This window comes from Nyctibius grandis, chromosome 7 (assembly GCF_013368605.1).
Source record: "Nyctibius grandis isolate bNycGra1 chromosome 7, bNycGra1.pri, whole genome shotgun sequence".
Classification (NCBI taxonomy): Eukaryota; Metazoa; Chordata; class Aves; order Nyctibiiformes; family Nyctibiidae; genus Nyctibius; species Nyctibius grandis.
This window is the reverse complement of record NC_090664.1, coordinates 3,874,632-3,894,966: the sequence shown is the minus strand read 5'-3', so window position 1 is coordinate 3,894,966 and position 20,335 is coordinate 3,874,632. Positions and strand designations below refer to the sequence as shown.

Sequence of the window (20,335 nt, the reverse complement as noted above, 5' to 3'; positions counted from 1 at the left end):
AGCAGATCCCCTTTAAAAGGGCTGAAAAGCAAAAGTGGCTTTTTCTGTCCGCCCTAGCATGGAATTCAGCGTCACCACTTCTGAGACAAGCTTTGTATATAACCCTGGAAAAGTGAGGGTCTTTCAGTGTTTTGTTCATCTCTCTAAAATGAGGATATCATGTCACCTCCTCCTTCTTTCATTTAATGAATCAGTTCAGCCCCTTTGGAGTAAGCCTCACAGTGCTGGCTGCATGGGACCCATGAAAACTGTGCTACAGCGCTGACCCACTCCTGCAATGTACGGATTTCCAATCTCTGATCATCTTCTCCAATGAGTTTTTACAGCGCTGTGATACTCAAACTCCCTATGAAACATCAAATAAGTTTCTTTGTGTCAAAGGGTTATTAGTGGCAAATCTGATTGCCCTAAGTCAGAAACTCTCATGAAATTTTAATGCACAAAAGACAACACAGCGATAAAACTACCCACCTGAAATCTTTGCTTTGCAAAGGTATCTAATCTAATATTAATAGGTGTCAACCACATCAGTTGCACATCAACCTAGTTTCTCCGAAGGGTCCTCTCATAATATTATGCTGCAAAAGCTTACAAACAGTGCAAAATCAAACACTGAGGCTTCTTAAACAAACAAATCAGTAGCGAGCCCAGTACCTTTGCAACCTGGCTGTAAGTGAAGACTCTCTCTCTAAGTCTCCCTGCATGGGTATGCTAGCACTTACAGCTTGGCAAGTTAATTGGAACAACACAAACATGGTTTTCATCAAGTACCTTCCAAATGCCCAGTTTGCCTTCCATGCAGTGAGTAAACCAACGGGGTTTATTCAAAATGTGGCACCTTTTGCACCCCTCAGGCGTTTCTCAAAAGCACTTATTGTCTCTTATACAGCAAAAACTTGTTAAAACAGAAGTTGAGAGTTCTGTGGGCATGTAGCATCTCAGATAACAGGGAACTGGTTGTAGAGTGGGTGAGACAGGTTCCATGTTGGCCATCTTGTGAGGCCTTGGAGCAAATGGGTGGTTGGTGGAAATCAGCATGGAAGTGTTTTGCACTGTGTCTGGGGCGGGGGAATGTGAGCATATACTACCTCGAGTATGGATTTTCTGTCAGTGATGGCATTAAAAACACATATTGCATTCTGAAGCTAGGTTACTGTAAGCACATACCATCTCCAAAGGCATGTAGCACGGAGCAGCTAGTGTGCTTAAAATTAGACTTCAGCTCATTGCCTGCTACCTTCTTCTGGGTACAGTGGAAACATAAACTCCACCATTGAAAATAACTTTTAAGTGCTCTTTCTGGGAGGAACCCTCACTCTCCTATCTAGATCAAAGCTATCAAATTATCAAATATCAACATTTAGAGCTGGGAGTGGGAGATGGGGAAGGGAGTAGTGGAGAGGAGGAAAAGAAGGCAGTAGAGTTTACTCAGTATGAAAGGGAAAGTACATTCCACTAATACACCAAAAGGGAAAAATAATTTCCCTTTTGGTGTATTAGTTATTAGTATTTGGTGTATTTAGTGTATTAGAAAAATAATTTCCCTTTTGGGGGAAATCATATGCCAACAGAGAAATTGTCATTTGGGATAAAGATCTTGAGGCCAACTGAAGAAATAAATAGTATGTTAACAATTTGACACTGGCTAGATTCGTGCCTGTTGTCTGTGTGAAGGTCTTAGATATCCCAACGTATTCTGCATCCTTTATAACTGCGATTTACAGAAAGACTTATTAGGCTACAAAACCTGGACCCTGTAGGCAGTATAAAGTTGATGCTTAGTTTACAGTAGAAATAGGCAAGACAGATGAAAGATGAAGAGAATTACAGCAAACAAAATCTACAATGAGGAAAAGAATACACTGAACCCAGGGCAGCTGCCACGACGGAAGAGTCCCCAGCACGCTATGAGGATTGGCAATACTCATTCAGCTGCTAAACACTACAGCAGGTATTGTTGCTCTCCTCTACCTGGGGAAAGCTGCAGGCCACCTGCACAGGGTCTGATTTTCAGAGAAAGCACATCCTCCAATGAACTCCTAATTTGTTTGGTAAAGGAGTAAACTCACATGTCTGAATATTACATTCATGGATGTTGCTGAGCAAGGGATGACCTCAGGAGAGGGGAAGATGGCTGTTTAGTGCATCCAGAAACTAAAGTAATATACCACTTCCTCAGTGAACACCAAGGGTGTCTTTAAAATAGGTCCATCATTATTTTACCGAGTGGCTCCATTATCATTTTACCAAGTGAAGTGCTCACAGCACATGGGCACAGAAAGCCCTCTTTCCCTCTGTGGCCTTCACAGCTCTCCCAGAGCCCTGTTTTTTGGGACAGATTCACATTAGCAGGTGAGCCAGAGCACCTTCACAGGCCTGGACATCTCCAAAGCCCCCATGGTTTGAAGGAGGCCACTCATGGGTACCAGGGAGATGCTTCAGCATGCTCTGAAAAGGATCCTTTTGTATCCAGGAAGAATATATATGTCACCTGCCTGTCATCAAGCTCCCCAGCAAACCACGCTCAGATACCTGTCTTCTTGAACTGGAGGGGAAGTCAGAGTCAAATCAAACCGGTGACTGACAGGAGAACAAAAGCTGTCAGCTGGAAAGCCACGGCACTAACCCCAACAGAGCACATCTCAATATATTACAATGCATTAGAAGTATTAAAGCACTTCAGCTTGCGTAGCTTAGAAGTTACGAGCACAAAGGGCATTTGCCTTTTAATAATGTTTTTATGAGCTGCCTGAGTGGTTTGCAAGCAGTTCAATATCCACTGCTGCATACCATTACTGCTGTATTTTCTATAAGACTGCTTGAGAAACACAAGAAAGAAAATGACTGTGAGCAAAGTGAAATTGGAATACACAATTGCATTTCTGTGAACGCTCTACCCAGCTAATACAAATAGACTGGAAAAAATTGATTCAAGATCCATCAGAAAAACAAAGCAGTGCTTCCAAAACCATACCCCTTACAGGTATACTTTTAAATAACTCAATGTTTCACTTACATGGTTTGTAACGTCAATGTAAATCTCAAAGGATCTGGAAAAGGAAATGGTTTTGAGTTCTTTTATTGCACCTCTTTATGTGCAGATAATGTCACAAACAAAATATTTTGCTCTTGCTCAGGACTAATTTGGTCATCCTGAAATGTCACAAGCCAATGGACTACCTACTCTTGCAAGATAGCATTATGCATTTTCAATCATATTTCCAAATCCTTAAACACCCACTCATTCCTATATCAAATACATTTTCAAATAAGTGCTTTGGCACGTTAGCATTGTTTTCAGCAAACGATATTTCCACAGTGCATTTTTTTATACTTCGCAGAAAACATTCTTGAAAAGATAGTGATATTAGAAATTCATTGGATTGCTGGATTTGTACAGTCTGTGGCTTATGTTATCTATATCTCCTAAGAGGTTGCTAAAAAAATATTCACGTCTCTTCTTGGTTGATCATTCATTGCTCCAGAAGTGGAGAAACACACTTTGATCTGTAGGAAGCTTTTCCCACAGAGTTACATTTTTGGTGTGAATTTTAAATAAATATGAAAGTTCATATACATTTACCATTTCAGAAAACATTCCTATTTTGGAACTTTGCTAGGATGCTGACTGAGAGGATGTGGAAAAGGCCCAAGTAAATTGATTTTTAGCTTTTAAATGAGAGTTGTTTACACTCTTTACATTCATCAGTCTCACTGAATTACCTGCAACTTTCTGGATATTCATCTCAAAGATACGCAAGACCTTTTTGGTCATGAAGAGAAGCCAGACATTTTGAAAAGGCTAATTTCCTCTATGGTTATAGCATGTGTGGTTTCAGTTTTGGGCTGGGATTGCAACCTTGACACAGTTGCTGGCTGACTTTTAGCTCTTGAGCCAAAAAATCACATTTCATCCGAAACTCTTGACACTGGTGGGAAACTTTGGCCCATTTTAGCAACGCTCTGCACAGGTCTCAGGGGCTCTGCGTGTGCTCATATTGGTCTCAAGTTGACCACTTTGGAACCCCAGGTTCCAGATCCAGCACTGTCAGAGAGGTCTGACTTGGCCACACCAACAAAGATCTGATGCCGCAGGTCCATGCTGTGCCACAGCCCACGGACACAGTGCCGTGGGTGGCACAAGCACACCCTTTATTTACATTAGTAACCTACTTTGTGGAAACAGAGCAGCACCATCTCTAAGTCTGGCTAGCAAAATGTTGTTCCTGTTTAATGTATTTTTTCATCCATAAATGACTTTCTTCAAAAAGTAACCCATTTTTTGGCACAAGGCGGAATGCAAGCAGAACAGTTGGGTTTATATTCCTATCACACAGTGCAGCACAGGGAAACATGAAGGGCCAGAGGTGAACTCGGGGTTTTCTTTGGGGCCCTAGAGCAAAAGCAGATATTAGGATGGCTGATATTTTGATAACCTTTCCTATGCCCCAGTAGTAGCCCCGAATATGCTCTGTAGATACACTCGGCAGCCAACGGACTGAACTATATATCATTGGCAGCAGCCAGCTTTTGCTGTGTCAATTTATGCCGGTTTATAGGAAGGCTTAATTCTTGTTTTGACAGCTACAGAATTGTTCTGTGGTCCTGAAGGACTGATTGTGGTTTTCCTACGTTCAGCCTGTTTCAGACATTCGAATCCTAACGACAGTTGTGCTACATTTGTTTTTGTTTTTTAAAAGGTGCTGGCAACCAAGCTGTATAATCCTTTGGGTCCAGCATTTCAGCATTAAGGTGGGAAGTGGATTTCTTTCTGAATTCCTTGGAAAACATGTTACCTCGAAATTATATGGATTCCTGTTTGATTCCCTGCTGAAAGTACAGGCAGGATTGTCATGTGACAGAGGGGATGCTTATTTTACTGTTACACTACATGAGAATTTAATTTCTGTTGATAAACTAAGGTAGGTGTTGTGGGCTTTTCTACCTGGCTTCTTCATATGCTGGCAATAAATGTTGAAAAAGAGGATTGCATGAGCACGGTGCTGCCAGCAGTGTGGCCATAATGACTACACTTTACTCAGAATCATCGTTTAGGATCTCATTAGCTCCTGTTCAAAGACATCACTTTAAACTTTTGACAATAGATGTACAAATACATCATTAACACCTTTTAGTCCATCATCTGTATTGCAGCGTTTCTAATGGCAGCTGAATGGAAATTATGCTGAAAAGAGTCTTTGCATGCACTAAAGAGCACAGAAAACAAAAAGCTACATTAAGAAGATAGTGATTTTTTCTATTCCCTTCTTGCATATTAAAACAGTGATATTTATTTATTATCCTGAGTTAGGTTGTCTTTGTGCCACCAACAATAAAACACTTTTTCTTTTTCCCATCTTTTTATTTTTCCCATCTTTCCAATGGGCTGTAGGACAGAACACCCAGCGTTTTCATACAGTGCTTCCTCACCTGCTTATCTGTACGACTCACATTCATGTGTGTTACAGGTTTTCTGTGGAGAGTCACTCCCTTTAACCCCATTGCCTGGCTGGCTACCAAATGCTTACAAAAGTTTAACAGAATTTGTGGAATTCAGGTCAAAGATATCACATATGGCACTACAGAGACTTAGTTGTTCTAAGACCAAATGCTTAGAAGTCCTTTTTGGCCAAGTTCAGCCCAATTACAGGACTGAGATCCAGACCATATGTAATAAAACCTTCAGTCTGTTCTGGCATTGCAGTATATTTAATGGAAAGCAGCTCGGTATACATTTGCATGTGGTACCTTTTCCACGTGATGATTTTACAAGGCAATCCTCCAAAGAGTCTTACCACTATGCTTTTGTTCATGCTATCAGCAAGCACTAGGGGAAACAAAGCAGGTACAAAAATGGGAATGAACATTGTTCTGGTGTTCTGTAATCGCAAGCCTAAGGTGGGACAAAAATTGAGCTGCAGCGTACAATATCACTGCTTGAGCATCATGGGAATCTGATTTACAGTTTGCCGCGAGGGAGGAAAGAAGACTTTATTCTTACCATTCCTACTTAGGCTAAAGTATCTACATCGACGATATCTGAGCCTTACAGGATTGTAAGAAGTACAGGTATTCAGTAACTATAAAGACCAGAATGCCTGAATTACACCAACAGAAAATATTCCCATCATAATCCACATTTTTCATATGAGAATCATGTAGCTGCTGTTGTGACCAAGATATGAACAGGCAGTCCTTAAACACTTGAGGTAAAAATTTGCCAAAAAGGATCAGTAAGGGGGATTCAGAGGAAATAATGAAAGAAACTGTGTACAAGGTGTTGGGGGAGGACAGAATTAAAATGGATTTGTTAGGTACTTGGTATCTTAGAAGGTATATTTCTTCTGGAAAGTGTTAGAGGTACAGGCACCGCTTGAAATAGATGAAGAGGCAATGAGTTACAAATGGTGTGGTTTCTGTGTCCTTTGGGGTGGTATGTTCTTGTTTTCCAGTACGTGGGTAAGACAAGCTGATCCACAGGAGCTTGTCTTCTGCATTTACACTAGCTGAGGCCAGCCTCCCCTATGCAGGATTTTATGCTTTTATTCTTTCTACCTGTTCTGCTCTGCCTGAAGGAGAGAAGGGGAGTTCAATTAATGAGTTACATTTGAAATATACTTTCCCAACAGTTAAATAATAGTGATCAAACACTTCTTCTTGCTTAACTTTGACTTAAATATTCAGGCACGCATAAGTCATATGTTCATATACCTAGAGAAGCTTGATTCTTATTCCAAAATCTACAGCCACAGGACTCAATACAACAGGAACCTTAACTATGGTTTTCAAAGGTTTGCCATCACCTGTTGTGTAAATGTGTGCTGAAACTCTTTGTCTGCTCTTCAAACCCCAGTGTGAAACCTATATTCAGCTGATTCTGTATGGCCTGTTCAAAAAAATTTCTCTCTTTACACAGAACTTCCCCCTGAGCAACTGCACACAACAAAATAATGTTTGATCTAGTAGACCATGCTCTCGTCTACATGTAAGCAACACAAGATGGGAAGTGGGAACTTTGCCCTAACATTCAGAATTATCATCAACTTCATCTGCCCCTGCATGTCCCCTCTAAGGGGAACCACGGTATTGGCAGAGGTCTGAAGAAGGGGACATTTAAATGGAAATCATTTGCCTTTACTTTCTTGACTGTTTCATGATACATCCTGATTTTACAAGAAAACAATTCTCCAGTCAGTTCTTCATCTTTGCAGGTGGACTGAAACCACTGCTGATGTGGGTGACCTGGTATTATAGGCCAAGTCCTCCTCCTTGCTCAGCCTCTACTGCGTTTGACATGCTACTGCTGTTCCATTTGTCCTGCCCTGTTTTGGTGGGTGTCATGCTCTCATCACAGCCCTACCTGTGCCCCTCCAGCTGTAACCCCACAGCAAGGGTGAGGAGGGAAGGAACAGTAGGAAGAGATTTATTAATAAAGGCAAATTAAATAAAACCTTAACGCTCTTTGCAGTGGCAGTGCATGTTGAATTTTAATTCCTAGGGACCTGTTCTCCAGCTCTCTTGTAAGCGCTGTTTCTTAAGAGGTTAATGTTATGCAGTCCATGCTTCTCAGCCCTTCATCTTCTAACCTGGATGAGCCCTGGAGTGATCTCAGTCATCTCAGGAGGAGGGAGGACCTCAGAGCAGAAATGTACGAAATGCAATAAATATATAAAATGCTCACCCAGTGCAACAAAATTTCTTGTCACTTCCTATGAGCCAGAAAGAGAAAAAAAAGCATCAATTCTGCCACTGAAAAAATCCACATAGCTTTAACACGGGAACTGAACAGGATTCCTCTTGAAAATTTTCAAGTGGGTTTTGGTTCACCCGTTACGTTTTGTGTTCTGCTCCAAGCTACCAGGCCTGAAGGAGACAACACACACGAGCGGTGTAGTACACATCGTTAGTACGTGTGGCAAAGCTGCTGCCTCCCGCGTGCTCCAGCACCGCGGCAGAGCGAAGCGCTTGCGGGTGTGCTTGCTGATCCCCCACGAAAGCTTAGCACGCTCTGAATTTTGGCTCACGCTTCTCCCCGCTTTGCCAGGGATTCTCTGGCAGAGAGCTGGGATCCTCGGCACCGCCTAAGCACAACCACATCTGCTCCACATCAACACTTCTAAAAGAGCTAAATTCAGGGTGGGCGGGTTGGCAGCAGCCCTGGGGGTGCCAGCCGTCCCCAGTGTCCCCATCTCCAACACCGTGCCTCGATGCTCTGCAGTGCAAGAAACAGCTACAAACTCAGGCAAAGGCACCTGGAGTGATTGTGAAGAGGACGAATGGGGCTATTGAGGTGCAGAGGTGCAAGGGGGGCTCTTGCCCCAGGCCCTTAGCACCCTCACCATGCCCCACACATAGCCCCTCGCTGCACTGCAGTTGCTTGGAGAGGCATCGCCAGTGCTGGCTCTTGCAGAGGCACTGCAACAGGCTCCTGGGGCTTGGTGTTTTGAGAGCTAAAAGAATCATTTTAAAAGGCGTCTTCTAGGTATCTTGCAGGTATCTTGTCTTACAGGTGCCCAGAGCAGGTATATAACCTCTTTTACCATCAGCTGCTGAATGAGAGCAGAGGGGTAGGTACGTTTTCTAGCTAACGTGGTCACAAAACTATTTCTAGTGCAGTGAATACTTGCAAAGCCAGGTGTGGTGTTTTCAGCAGGGAAGAATGGGAGTACGGATGTAATGAAATGAGCTGCAGGGATGGCTGCGGGAGGTAGGGCAGATTCTCCTGCCCTCTCTCCCCTGTGCCTGTCCTTGAGCCAACCTGTCACATCAGGAGCCCTGAGTACCCTCAAATTTAAATTGCTTGCACCCCCAGCCCTGTAACAAAATCAGCTAGAGGTTTTACTAACTTGCACGCCAAATTCACGGCACTGTCTCTTATTAGGTGACAGCACATCAAGCGTTATATTGAGCAGCAACGGTAGAGCAGCAATGGCTGCCTCATCACTTCAAAAAATCATGAACCTATTGCTGTAATAGGGCAGTGATGACATTCTTGTTTTTAAGGGTCTATCACTTCGCTGCAGACAGGTGTTGTTAGTAAACTGCTGCTTCTGATGCCTCTGGAGGATGTGCTCTTTGGGGAGTGGTAGGTGACGGGAATGCACGTGGTGAGGTCCCAAAAAAACGAGCCATGTGAAATGCTCAGCCCTGACAAGGAACTCACACCCCCTCTCCTCCCTTACAAAATGCTGCCACGGTGCCTTGTGCCGTCAACAAAGCAGAACAAAGCATCCCTCGTTAAAATGGAATCACACTGTAAGCGACATGAAAAGAGGGATGAAATTTCAGTAAGAGGCACAGCTTCACCAAAAAGTCGTGGATCACCACATCCAACTTAATAGGACTGTTCTCATCAGGGGAAAAAAATGATCAAACTGCAGCTGAGATGGCCTGTGGAGCTTTTTAACTCACTGCAGCTTACCAGCAACCTGCTCTCCACTACTGACAGAAAAGACTTCCAGCATCTTTAGGGTAAGTGTCTTAAGGGAAGAGTGGTGTCAGTACTAATAATCAAATGATAGAGATATTTGCTTGCAGACTTGCTAGCACAGATTTTTTTGCCTTAACCTCCTTAGTTATAATGAAAGAAATATCCTGAAGCCTGCACAAGGTACATCCCTTTGGCAATGCCATCAAGTCAATGTATTTCTATGAACAGATTAACTGGGACTGTTGTAACCTGCCTCTATCCCCATGCCAAATCGCTAATTACCTCCATTTATTTTCTGTAATGGACTTCTATCTCTGTGGAGGGTTTTTTGCCACAAGAATTTGTCTCACTCACAGCAACAGCATGCATGCATTCAGATTTGTCCCTCCAAGGGCAGTGTTCTCTTTTTCACATTTTTGTGCTTGTCGGTCATACAAGGCAGCACCCATCACCCAAGCTGCTGCCATCACCTCCTGAACTGAGCAGTTCCTGTGCTCAAATGCGTAGAATCACAGAATCACAGAATCAACCAGGTTGGAAGAGCCCTCTGGGGTCATCGAGTCCAACCATTGCCCTGACACCACCATGGCAACTAGACCATGGCACTAAGTGCCATGTCCAGTCTTTTCTTAAACACCTCCAGAGATGGTGACTCCACCACCTCCCTGGACAGCCCCTTCCAATGTCTAATAACCCTTTCTGAAAAGAAATGCTTCCTAATGTCCAACCTGAACCTCCCCTGGCGAAGCCTGAGGCTGTGTCCTCTTGTCCTATCGCTAGTTGCCTGGGAGAAGAGGCTGACTCCCACTTCACTACAACCTCCCTTCAGGTAGTTGTAGACTGCAATAAGGTCACCTCTGAGCACTCAGTCATGCCCATAAAAAAATTCCAAAGGGATTTTACTAAGCACCAAGATGGAGTCTTGTGTAAAACTGGTCTTTAGGGCCCAGGATTTTCTCAGGTTGTTTCAGTACCTGCCGTATTTCCCAGCCATAGATGCTGTAGTGCTACATTCAGTGTGTTTCAGCCTCTTCTAGGAACAACAGGCTGCTTCTCCTTCTCAGTCATTTTCTTGGTCTTTTTGATAAATGCTGTTTTAAAATGCTGCCTTTTGAAACGTTGGCAGGTTGTTAAAGGCAAATACTAGTTCTGCCTTTGAGGACTGGCTGCGGCCATGGTGGTCACAGGGAGGAGGCAGCTGAAGGGTTGCAGACCTGCTCAGTTTGTGGGGCTCCAAGTTGTGCAAACCCCAACAGCTTTTTTTTCCTTCCCTCTGCACCCCAGGCAAATCCATGTTTACTCCCTGCCCCCCTCTACTTTTCCTTATTATTGAAGTCTCATAGATTTTTTTCTTTTAAATTACATTCTTAGAAACTCCATCTTCTCTTAAGAACAAACTGCTGCCATGCCCATCACACTAGTGCCATGTCTTCTCTTCAACAAGGAATCATTTTGTCTGCATCATTTTGTGAATATACATTTGGCTTACGTTAAAAAAGTCACAAACTGTCACTTGCTGGTATTTTTATTTTCTATTGAAAAAGAATATGTCAATAATTTTTTTTTTTTGCCTATTTTTCTGAGGAATTAAATAAGCCACACACTTGCCTAACAATGCAGACACAGAACCACGGTACTCATACCACTTCTTGATGAAAAAAAGAGTATTAAGAAAGCAGTGGCAATGACAAGCTTGCACACAGTTACAAGTGAAGGTTGTTTAGCACTGTTTTCAGGAACGAGCTTGGGGCCATTTGGCCTAGGAACACTCATCAGTGAAAGGCCACAAGCATCTAATATGCAAGCCACCAGCTTAGTAAGGAGCAGTGAGGATACCAGCAGAAATGGATACACTGAGGTTTAGAGACACGTATCAGCTATATTGGTTTCCAATACCTGACTTTTACCAGTTGGAATACCAATGATGTAATCCAGCGACACACATCGAGATGTAGGCCTGCCAAAAGCAACCAGGGAATGTGTGACCTGCTGAGACCACATCGCTGAAGTCAGCTGACTTCTAAACACTAACCTCTATCACAGCAATTCAAATTACGTGATGAATGAGATTTCAAGACGCTGTGATCGTGGCTGTAATTGCATCTGAGATGATACGTGGGTGAGGAGGATTCATCTACCAGTGACTAAAGCTCTGCTGGTAACTCATGATCTGTATACCAGATTTCTGACACACTGGGGCTTCATGTGAAAGGGGGCTTGTAGGCTAAAGCAATGTTGTGAAGGTGTGAAAAACATGAAGTCTAATTATTGCGGCTGTGATGAGCAGTAAGATAATAGAATAATGAGCAGCACATTCATTGTCTAAATCGCTAATAAAGGTTTGCACCAGGTACTTGTGGCACTGGAGGGGGCAGGACACAAAGCAAGAAATATCTAGGTGGGACATTCAGGGCAAGAAATGAATACAGCACTGCTAATCGATGGAGCTTGCATGGATGCTTAGCACAGGGGTGAGGAGTTAGCTGACTAGGGAGTGAATAGTAGGTACGTAACAGAAAACGATGCACAGAAACAACAGATTAGAGTATATACGGCAGGGAGCAGTACCGCAAATTCTTTGTCGTAATTTGTAGGTTTGCTGCATTTTTCCTGCATGCTGTCTGATCGCCTGCACGAAGCACATTATTTACTTGGGGGCCCTATGTAAAGTAATCTGTGTCTGCATGACAGGTCCTCTGAAGGTGTGCAGTTGGGTTGGACTGAGAGAGTCTGATCCTTTGAAGAGATGGGATAAGAAACACCCTCTGGAGCAGGCAGTAGAAGAGCAAAGGAGTGAGAAAAGTCGGTCTGGCACTAGGTAGGATCGAAAAGACAAGAGAGGTTTCTGAAACCTGCAGTGGGCATGAGGATGTTGTGTGGGAGAATGTTTCTATGATTAAAGGGTATTGAGAAATCTGGCTAATTCGGTGCGCACACACAGCTGGCTGCATCTGCTTTGGTACACAGAGGAGGAACACATGATGAGCCCTTCACAGGGATTCAGAAACTCAGCAAAAAGAGCTCTTAAAATGTACTGCTGGGGGAGAGGAGCTGGCGCTGCCAGCACAAAGAAGCTGTGAAGTTTAAACCTTGCTTAAAAGCCTCCACAGTCACCTGAAAAATCTCACTCAAGAGCTTTCAAGGGAAAGACAGTTTCAAGTTGTCTTTAAAGCTCCTGAAGTACTTAAGGCTAAGCTACATTGGTAGATAATGCCACGCAGTGGGAACAGACCTGTAGCATCACAAAGACAGAGCTGATATCCACACTGTGCATTTGGGGGGTTCTGCTTCAGCCGAGTAAACCCCCTCCATGGTCCCTTGGCCTGGGCACTGGCTGGCAGCTACATGGTGTGGGGTGCATGAGAGGCACCCCTGGAGAGCACCTTCGGGTGAAGCATTAGCTCAAGCGAAGGCTCATTCCCCTGTGGCTTCTCCACCATGTGGGCCATTGAAGTGGGGGCCATGCACAGGTTAAAAAACACACTCCCAACGTGAACTGAAAAGCTGATCTGAGCACACACTGGAAGTGTACTTCTGGGCCTGTCCAAGTTGATTACACCCAACAGGCAGCTCCACATCCAGAATCCTGGAGACCACCAGGACACTGGCCCATCTCTCACCTCACCTGCAGAATGCACCTCCAAAGTACTCTCCTAATGTGTTGGAAAGGGGTGGCAAAATAGTGGTGAGAAGAGGGAAATGAGGAGACAGCTGAGGTGCCTTCCCTTCTCCCTCCCTTTCCTCTAGAGAGCACAGAGATGGGTAGGAGGCAGGGCAGCCCCTGTGCCCTCCTCCTCCGTAGGGAAGTTGAACCCCTATTTACCACCTTCTTGGTGGATGCTCAGACCATCAAAAGCTGGAGGATACCCTGAGGTGAAGCTCTATTGATGTGTATTACTTTGAACCAATGAATATTTCATTACTGGAGAGAGAGAGAGACTATGAATTAATAATTTAGGAGTCACGAAAGGGGAAGGGATGGGTTTGAACCACTGCTGGAGGGTGCGTTCCACTTTTTGAAACACTTAAACTCTGTGGTTTCTTCAAAGACCACCTTAATTATATACACCTACAATCTTTTCAATAAAGTCTTAAAGCCACTATACTCATCAGACGACCAATCATCCCTTGCTCTATCACTCTAATAAACGAGCAACATTTAACATAAAGTTTCAAACCGTGATTTTCTGCTGCCTTGGGTGGTGTGTGAGAGCAGAGACCACAGAAGTACTGGTTGGAGGGGCCTTCTGGAGGTCACCTCTGATCCAGCCTCCTTCTGGAGGCAAGGAAGAGAGAGAAAACGAGGTTGGGAAGCACCAGGAGAGGAAAGAACAAACCAGAATTGATTGAACAATAAGTAACGAAGAGGGAGGCAATGTAGTTATGTGCAACAGCAATTATATTTCTGTTCTAATTTCACTTTGAACTGAGCCTTGAACAAAAAGAGGAGATAAAGGACTGAAGAAAAAGAGGAGATAAAGGACTACTGATACAGAAAAAAATAATCCTAGCTTTTCAGTGAAGCAAAACAAGTTGCTGCTTCTAAAGTACTAAGATGAGATCTCAATTTCCAGCTAGAAGTAACTGGAATTTCTGTAATTTCAAGAGAGTTAGAAGAAACTAATTTTGCCAAACCCATAACCGTTTGCTTGGAAATACTGTTTCAAACTGTTTACTGCTAAAAAAAGAGAAGTTTTGAAACAGCTGAAATATCCTTTTTCCAAAAGCATACATTTCAAACCAAAATCTTCTGATATGGGGTTTAGAATGCCTTTATCACAGTAAACTCGAGCTATAGTTTTCAAATGTGTAAAATGGTAGTAACAAAATGAAACATTTTACCTCACCACTCTATATTTTAAAAATATGGATTAAAGTTATTTCTTTATATTACTTGTTTTTGTCACAAAAAATGGCACAAAATGTTTTCCCAACCTGCTCTCTCCCTTTGTGGTAATCTGTGCAAGAAGAGCAACATGCTGTGTTTCTTGAGGCGGCAGAACACTGGACTGACGTACATTTCCTTCCATGGACAGCACTTAAATCATTTATTCCATCCTACAGGGAGAGAATTTCTTTATCATCTTGGTTTTCAAGACAAACTTAATATCACCCATATGTACAACAGCAGTACCAGCTTTTGCAATGCCTTTGTACAACTTGCATTGCTGTGGGCGCTCATTTGTTCAATAAGAAGCAGAACAAAGGTTGGAATCCTTAGATTTTCTCACAAAAAAAAAAAAAGAAAAGATGGCCTGAGCTGTATTTATTTTGGTGAATGCGAAAGTGCAGGCATAAGTAGGTTAACTTTAAGCTGACAGGGCAGGCTCAGTCATTAAAAAATTAAGTTTGCGAATAAAATCCTGACAAAATTTCCACTAACTTCAGTAGCATTTGGATATCACCCCGGCTGTTTTCACAGGAGACATATTTCTTTTTACAATGAAATAAAAGGCAGAGAAAAAAGGGCATTAAGTAGTTCAATGTTTGGTGCAGCTGGGATCAAGCCAATGCACTTAGACACTAACCTACAGCTTCTCCAACATTATATTTTATCCACACCTCATGGAAACCCTGGGGGCCCTTAGCAGGCAGCAGTGAGCCCAGCACACTGCAGGATCAGGCCCACCAGGCAGTCCCCTCCATCTCTCTCCTGAACAAGCCTGAAGTGTTTAGGTGTATGTGGGATTACCAGACGTAGGTGATTTTTTTTATGCAGCTTTACTCACAAAAAGCAAATTGTTATTTGAGAAGGAATTGATCTCAGTTAATTTTAGGCATCTTTGATATAGATATGGGTATAGACCAGGACCCACATCCACCCTAGAGCTGATGTGGCCATCTCAGCTGGTCACCTCACATCCCTTTACAAGCAACGGAGAGAAAAGGGCACTTTAAGGGTGCAGCTCATCCAATCAGCCAGCCAGGCTGAACCGCAGCCCATGGGCCAGTGGCAAGTCGTGCTCATGAGAAACCAACTGTGGGCTCCAACACTTAGAGTATCTTGCCCTGTGTGTCTGAATGGATTGGCATTAAATTAAGAGAACAAGAAAATAAATACACAAAACTTTAAGTGTTTTCTGAGGCTTTCCCAGCTCCTCTAGCATACTGGGCTGACTGGACAAGGTATGGCTGCCCTCAAGACTGGGGGAGCTGGTACATCCCAAGGGTCATACCTGCCTTTGTGGCTCACCTGCAGTCATATGTTTGCTTCTTCTAATGCTTCTTCTGTTAATTTTCTTTGCAGATTCATTCACGGGACTCATAAACATAATGACGGATATCATTTGGCGCTACACTGGAGATTTCATGGCTCCTGATATCGTTTGCAGAGTCGTTCGCTACTTGCAGGTATAGAAACCTCGTGCTCCCCTGTATGTCCAAGCTCACGTGGCTTTGTGTCCCCGCAGCAATAAACCTTAACAAAAATCTGTATCGACATTTTTCTAGCATCAGAAGTGCTAAATACTGAAAGTGTTCATTTAAAGTTGAAACACTTTAAATTAAAGCATATTAAAATCTTTTAAATTTTGTGGACAAGATAAAGGGAAAAGATCTAGGTGAAAATACAAGGGTTTTTTTTTTTCCTTTTTCTTTTTTTTTCAGTAAAAGTTTTCAAATATTCCTAATTCAGTGTTCTTGCTGACATTATGTTCTGCAATAAATGTGTCTCAACTGCTGTCTCATATACCTTCTGCCCCAGGTGGTCCTTCTATATGCCTCGACTTACGTCCTTGTGTCACTAAGCATAGACCGGTATCATGCCATAGTTTATCCGATGAAGTTCTTGCAAGGAGGTAGGAGAATTTATGTACCTTGCTATTGCTATGGATATTATTGGATAGATTTTAGTCTCAAAATTCCTAACCTTGTTGCCATGAATTATTCATTCCTGCTGTAGCAACATTTGGACTCTGTTACAGTTTTCCAAATGGCAAAGGAGCTGTGGTTTCAAGATTTATTAAGCTGTACTTAGCCCTCAGCAGTTTTTATAAGCATTGTGTTAGCAAAGAATAAAATGACATTTAAGAAGGTATAGAGGTTTTCATTATCTTCCAGCATTTTGAGAAGGTTATTATGGGCAAAAGCCATCCCTTATACAACTATACTGACTCTAGGAGTCTAGTCAGCTATATTGTCTGTTTATTCACACTAAAAAATCACTTGGATAGCGTAGTACTGAGAATTCATACAACAGTTTGATAACAGAACTTCAAAAGCTATAGCATATAAGTCTGGATATCTATTGTTTCTTATACTTTCTTCTATTTATTATTTTTACAGCACTCAAATGTATCCCGGCTGCTTAGCAGTACAATTTAAAGCACATGATTTCTTTCCTACAGAGCCAAAGTGGGATGTTAAGTATGTTGCACCAAGTGAATAAACAGAAATAGCAGGTGGGGAGGAAGGGGAACAGTTACAAGAACCATGAGGTCTGGAAGATGCACTTTAATCAGATGCAAATATCATTCTTGTTTTGGAGTAATGATGGCTTTTGCCAGCCTTCTCTATTCAGGGAATCAGACTAATGGTCCTTTCTGGCCTTAAAAACCTATCGATCAATCACAGCCCAGGCAGTGGTGCAGCTTTGGCAGATGATAAGGTCTGAAAACTTCAAATACTTGTGTGAAATTTAGCCTCCTATTTCAGAATGGGGAGATTGATACCAAGGTTTTCTCAGTGGGTGCTGGGATGCCCGGCGCGCTCCGCGGCTCCTGCTGATGTTGAGCCAGGCTGGGCAGGGCTCATAAACCACCTGAAGCACGAACTGCTGGCTGAGCAGGGCGAGCTGTGCGACAGGCTCGCTGACATTTCTTCTTCACACATGGTACAGGAAAAGCAGCACTTGTTAAATTACCACCCGGGCTTAGTAGAGAATTTGGTGGTTAATCTTTGCAAACAATTTTGAAGTTGAACAAAACCCCACCAATCCACCTCAAATCTTTATAAAAGCCTTTTTTTCAACTCAGTCCCATTTCCTATACCTATACCATAAAGTTTTTTCTTCTCTTTTTAAGACTGGAGAAGAGCAGACATTGCACCCAGCCAAGGGGCAGCAAAGCCATCAGCTGGAAGCATCTCTGGTGGGGGGGAAACAGGCCACGAGCAGAGATAACACTGGCAAAGCCCACCTGCCTCTGGCAAGGGCTGGCTACACGCTGATGGACAAGCAAAGACCATGTTCAAAGGGAAAAAGGAGGCAGCTGTAAATTCAAAAGAACTATCTAGAGAGGTGTATTTACCAGAGCAAATTCCTGGAACATAGATAAATATTAATCTTTTGCACCCAGCTATTCCTAGCAGAGGTGTCACGTAGGGAACTTTTGAAATGCCCTCTAGCTATTCTGCAGGCAGAGAACAGAGAGATTTATGAAACTTTGTCATTGGTGATGACACGAGAAGCTTTAAAAACAGTTCTGAGTCAACCTGTGGCAAATTTCTTTCCAAAATGAAACACTCATCCCCCAAAATCCTTTAATCAAGAAATAAAGAGTTGTTTCTCCTTACCAATTTTAAAAATCGTGTTTCCATGTAGCCTTGAAATACCATTTTGGAAAAAAGATCAAACATTTTGCTTTGAAAATGTAAGCAATATGTATTTTTTTAAATTGTGGTTTAGTTACTAGACTCAAGTCATGTTAAAAAGCATTTGCAATGAGCTGTACTTTGCACAGCTTCTACGAAAACAAACTTCAACAGTTAAATATTTTATACTCACTCAAAAGCTGTTATTTATTTGATTCCATTTATAATTGATATAGTTCTAGTTATATGATTTGCTGGAATTTACAGCATTTACAAAAAACAACACTAAAAAAACCCTGCTTGTGAGGCAGCCAATTAACATTAGTCTGGTAAAACAAAAATCTGCTTATCTCAGTGGTATCAGTGCCATGTAAAGCCCTTTAGACTAGCAAGGCCATATTCTACCAAACACAAGGGATGTCTAAAAACAAGATTAAATGAGCATTTCAGGTAATGTTTTATAAAAACACAAAGATGAAATACCACTCTTGCCTAACCCAAATTGCCCACTTCTCTTTAAATTAAGGGTGTCTCTATACAGTGCAAAAAAAAAAGTATATTATCCAAATATGACCTTTTCCCCTTAGAAATAGGCACGTGGGCCCCACTGAGCCTTGTGTGTATGTAGTTTAGTAGTTAGCTCACAACCGAAAAGCCCTTTCTGTCAGGAAATATTTTGTGAAACTTACTCTTCATATTCCTTTTGCTAAGTTTATTCTGTTATGCTTTGGGAAACTTTATAGTTCTCCTTTGCCTGTGCAATATTTATAGACTTAATCTAACCCTCCACTGATGTAGATATCATCAGAGTTCGTTAAGACCTAGATTAGCAAGACCGTATTTTGCTGAACGTGGGTAGCATTTAAAAATGAGCAGGATAAGTGAATATTAGCAACCGATATTTTATAAAGAACAAAATTACTTTTTGAATGTTTCTCCCACATGCTTTCATATTGCTCTTTGAGCTTCAAGGAGGAAAGACGTTCTTCTTGATATGCATAATTTAAAGTGATTTTCTATTTCACACAACCTCGAGTATTTTGTAGGACAATAAAGTATTTCAACACCGAAGCTTCCCAGATCAAAAAACTCTGTCCCCATCTGTTCCTCTCACAATCTGACTCTGGAGGAATAACTGCTGCTGAGAACCACTTGTACTCCACAGATCAGCCCTTTTTCCCCACAGAACTACCTGAATTTTAGCCAGAAGATGCAGATTTTTTGAAAATGAAAGCCTTGGAGCTATTTGCTCCAAGCCATTGATTTTTACGAAATCCCATGGGTACCACCAGGCATCATTTGATTTCCCACCAGTTTTCCCCACTTGGCAGCAGAGGAGGCCAGAAGTCAAGGGGAAGCAGTAGCCCAAACCTGCCAAGCATTTTGGGATCCTTCAGCTCCTGATCTTCACCATGAGGTCCAGCAGGATCTCCTAGTCAATGTCTGTTGTGGCAGATAAAACAGGGCTGAGCACTTGAACACCATCCCACCATCATCTGCCCTGTCTCGCGGTTAGCAGTCTGCCCTTGGCATGGCTTGGGCATATGCTCATCAACAGGAGCTGGGTTTGGCCCCCGCCATGATGCAGAGAACTGCAGGAAATGCCCGGGCTCTCCAGGATCACATTTCTTTGGGGCAGTAAAGTTGCAGCTGGAGTTAAAGGCAGCTGGTTGTGCAGTTTTGTTCTGATCCTGAAATGAGGCATTTTCTCTTTCCTGACAGGAAATATTCTGTGAGATTTCTCACTACAAGGTGCATCAAAATGTTTAATTTCCATTCCAAGAAGGACATTTCCCGTTCTTCACCCAGTTACCTCCTCCTCCCTGCCTTTCTATCAGTACTACTACAAGGGGCCAGTGGTGCCAGCACCCCCATTAACACTGTCTATTTGACTCTGTTGCACAGAAAGACAGGCGAAAGTTCTTATTGGAGTGGCCTGGAGCCTCTCTTTCCTGTTCTCCATACCGACTCTGATTATTTTTGGGAAACGGCAGCTCTCCAATGGGGAAGTGCAGTGCTGGGCTCTCTGGCCTGATGACTCCTACTGGATACCCTACATGACAGTGGTGGCTTTCCTGGTGTACTTCATTCCTCTGATCATTATCAGGTAAGCCTGAACTGCAAGTCAGTAAGCGTGTGGTGAGAGCTGTCATGTGCAATCAGCTTAATGCTTTAATTTCTACTCATTCATTACAGTTCCATTTCCACACCTGCCTTATAGCTGCTTCAGTTTTTATCACATAATGCACGGGTTGCTGTACTTGGCCTGAGTGCTCTCCATGCAGTATTAATAGCCAGAAATATTTTATCTGAAAAAAAGGACTGAATATCTAAGTATGTCCACTTATCTCCACAGATTCAGGCTTGAAACATATC

At 42.7% G+C, this 20,335-nt stretch overlaps 1 protein-coding gene across 1 annotated transcript in view; it reads left to right on the top strand.

The window, feature by feature from the left end:
- NPSR1 (neuropeptide S receptor 1) overlaps positions 1–20,335 on the top strand; it is a 59,750-nt gene that overhangs the window by 26,346 nt on the left and 13,069 nt on the right. Inside the window, exons 3-5 of the mRNA XM_068405323.1 lie at positions 15,678–15,781; positions 16,134–16,227; positions 19,865–20,066. Of these exons, the coding sequence (XP_068261424.1) occupies positions 15,678–15,781; positions 16,134–16,227; positions 19,865–20,066 (400 nt within the window). The remainder of the gene's footprint in view (positions 1–15,677; positions 15,782–16,133; positions 16,228–19,864; positions 20,067–20,335) is intronic.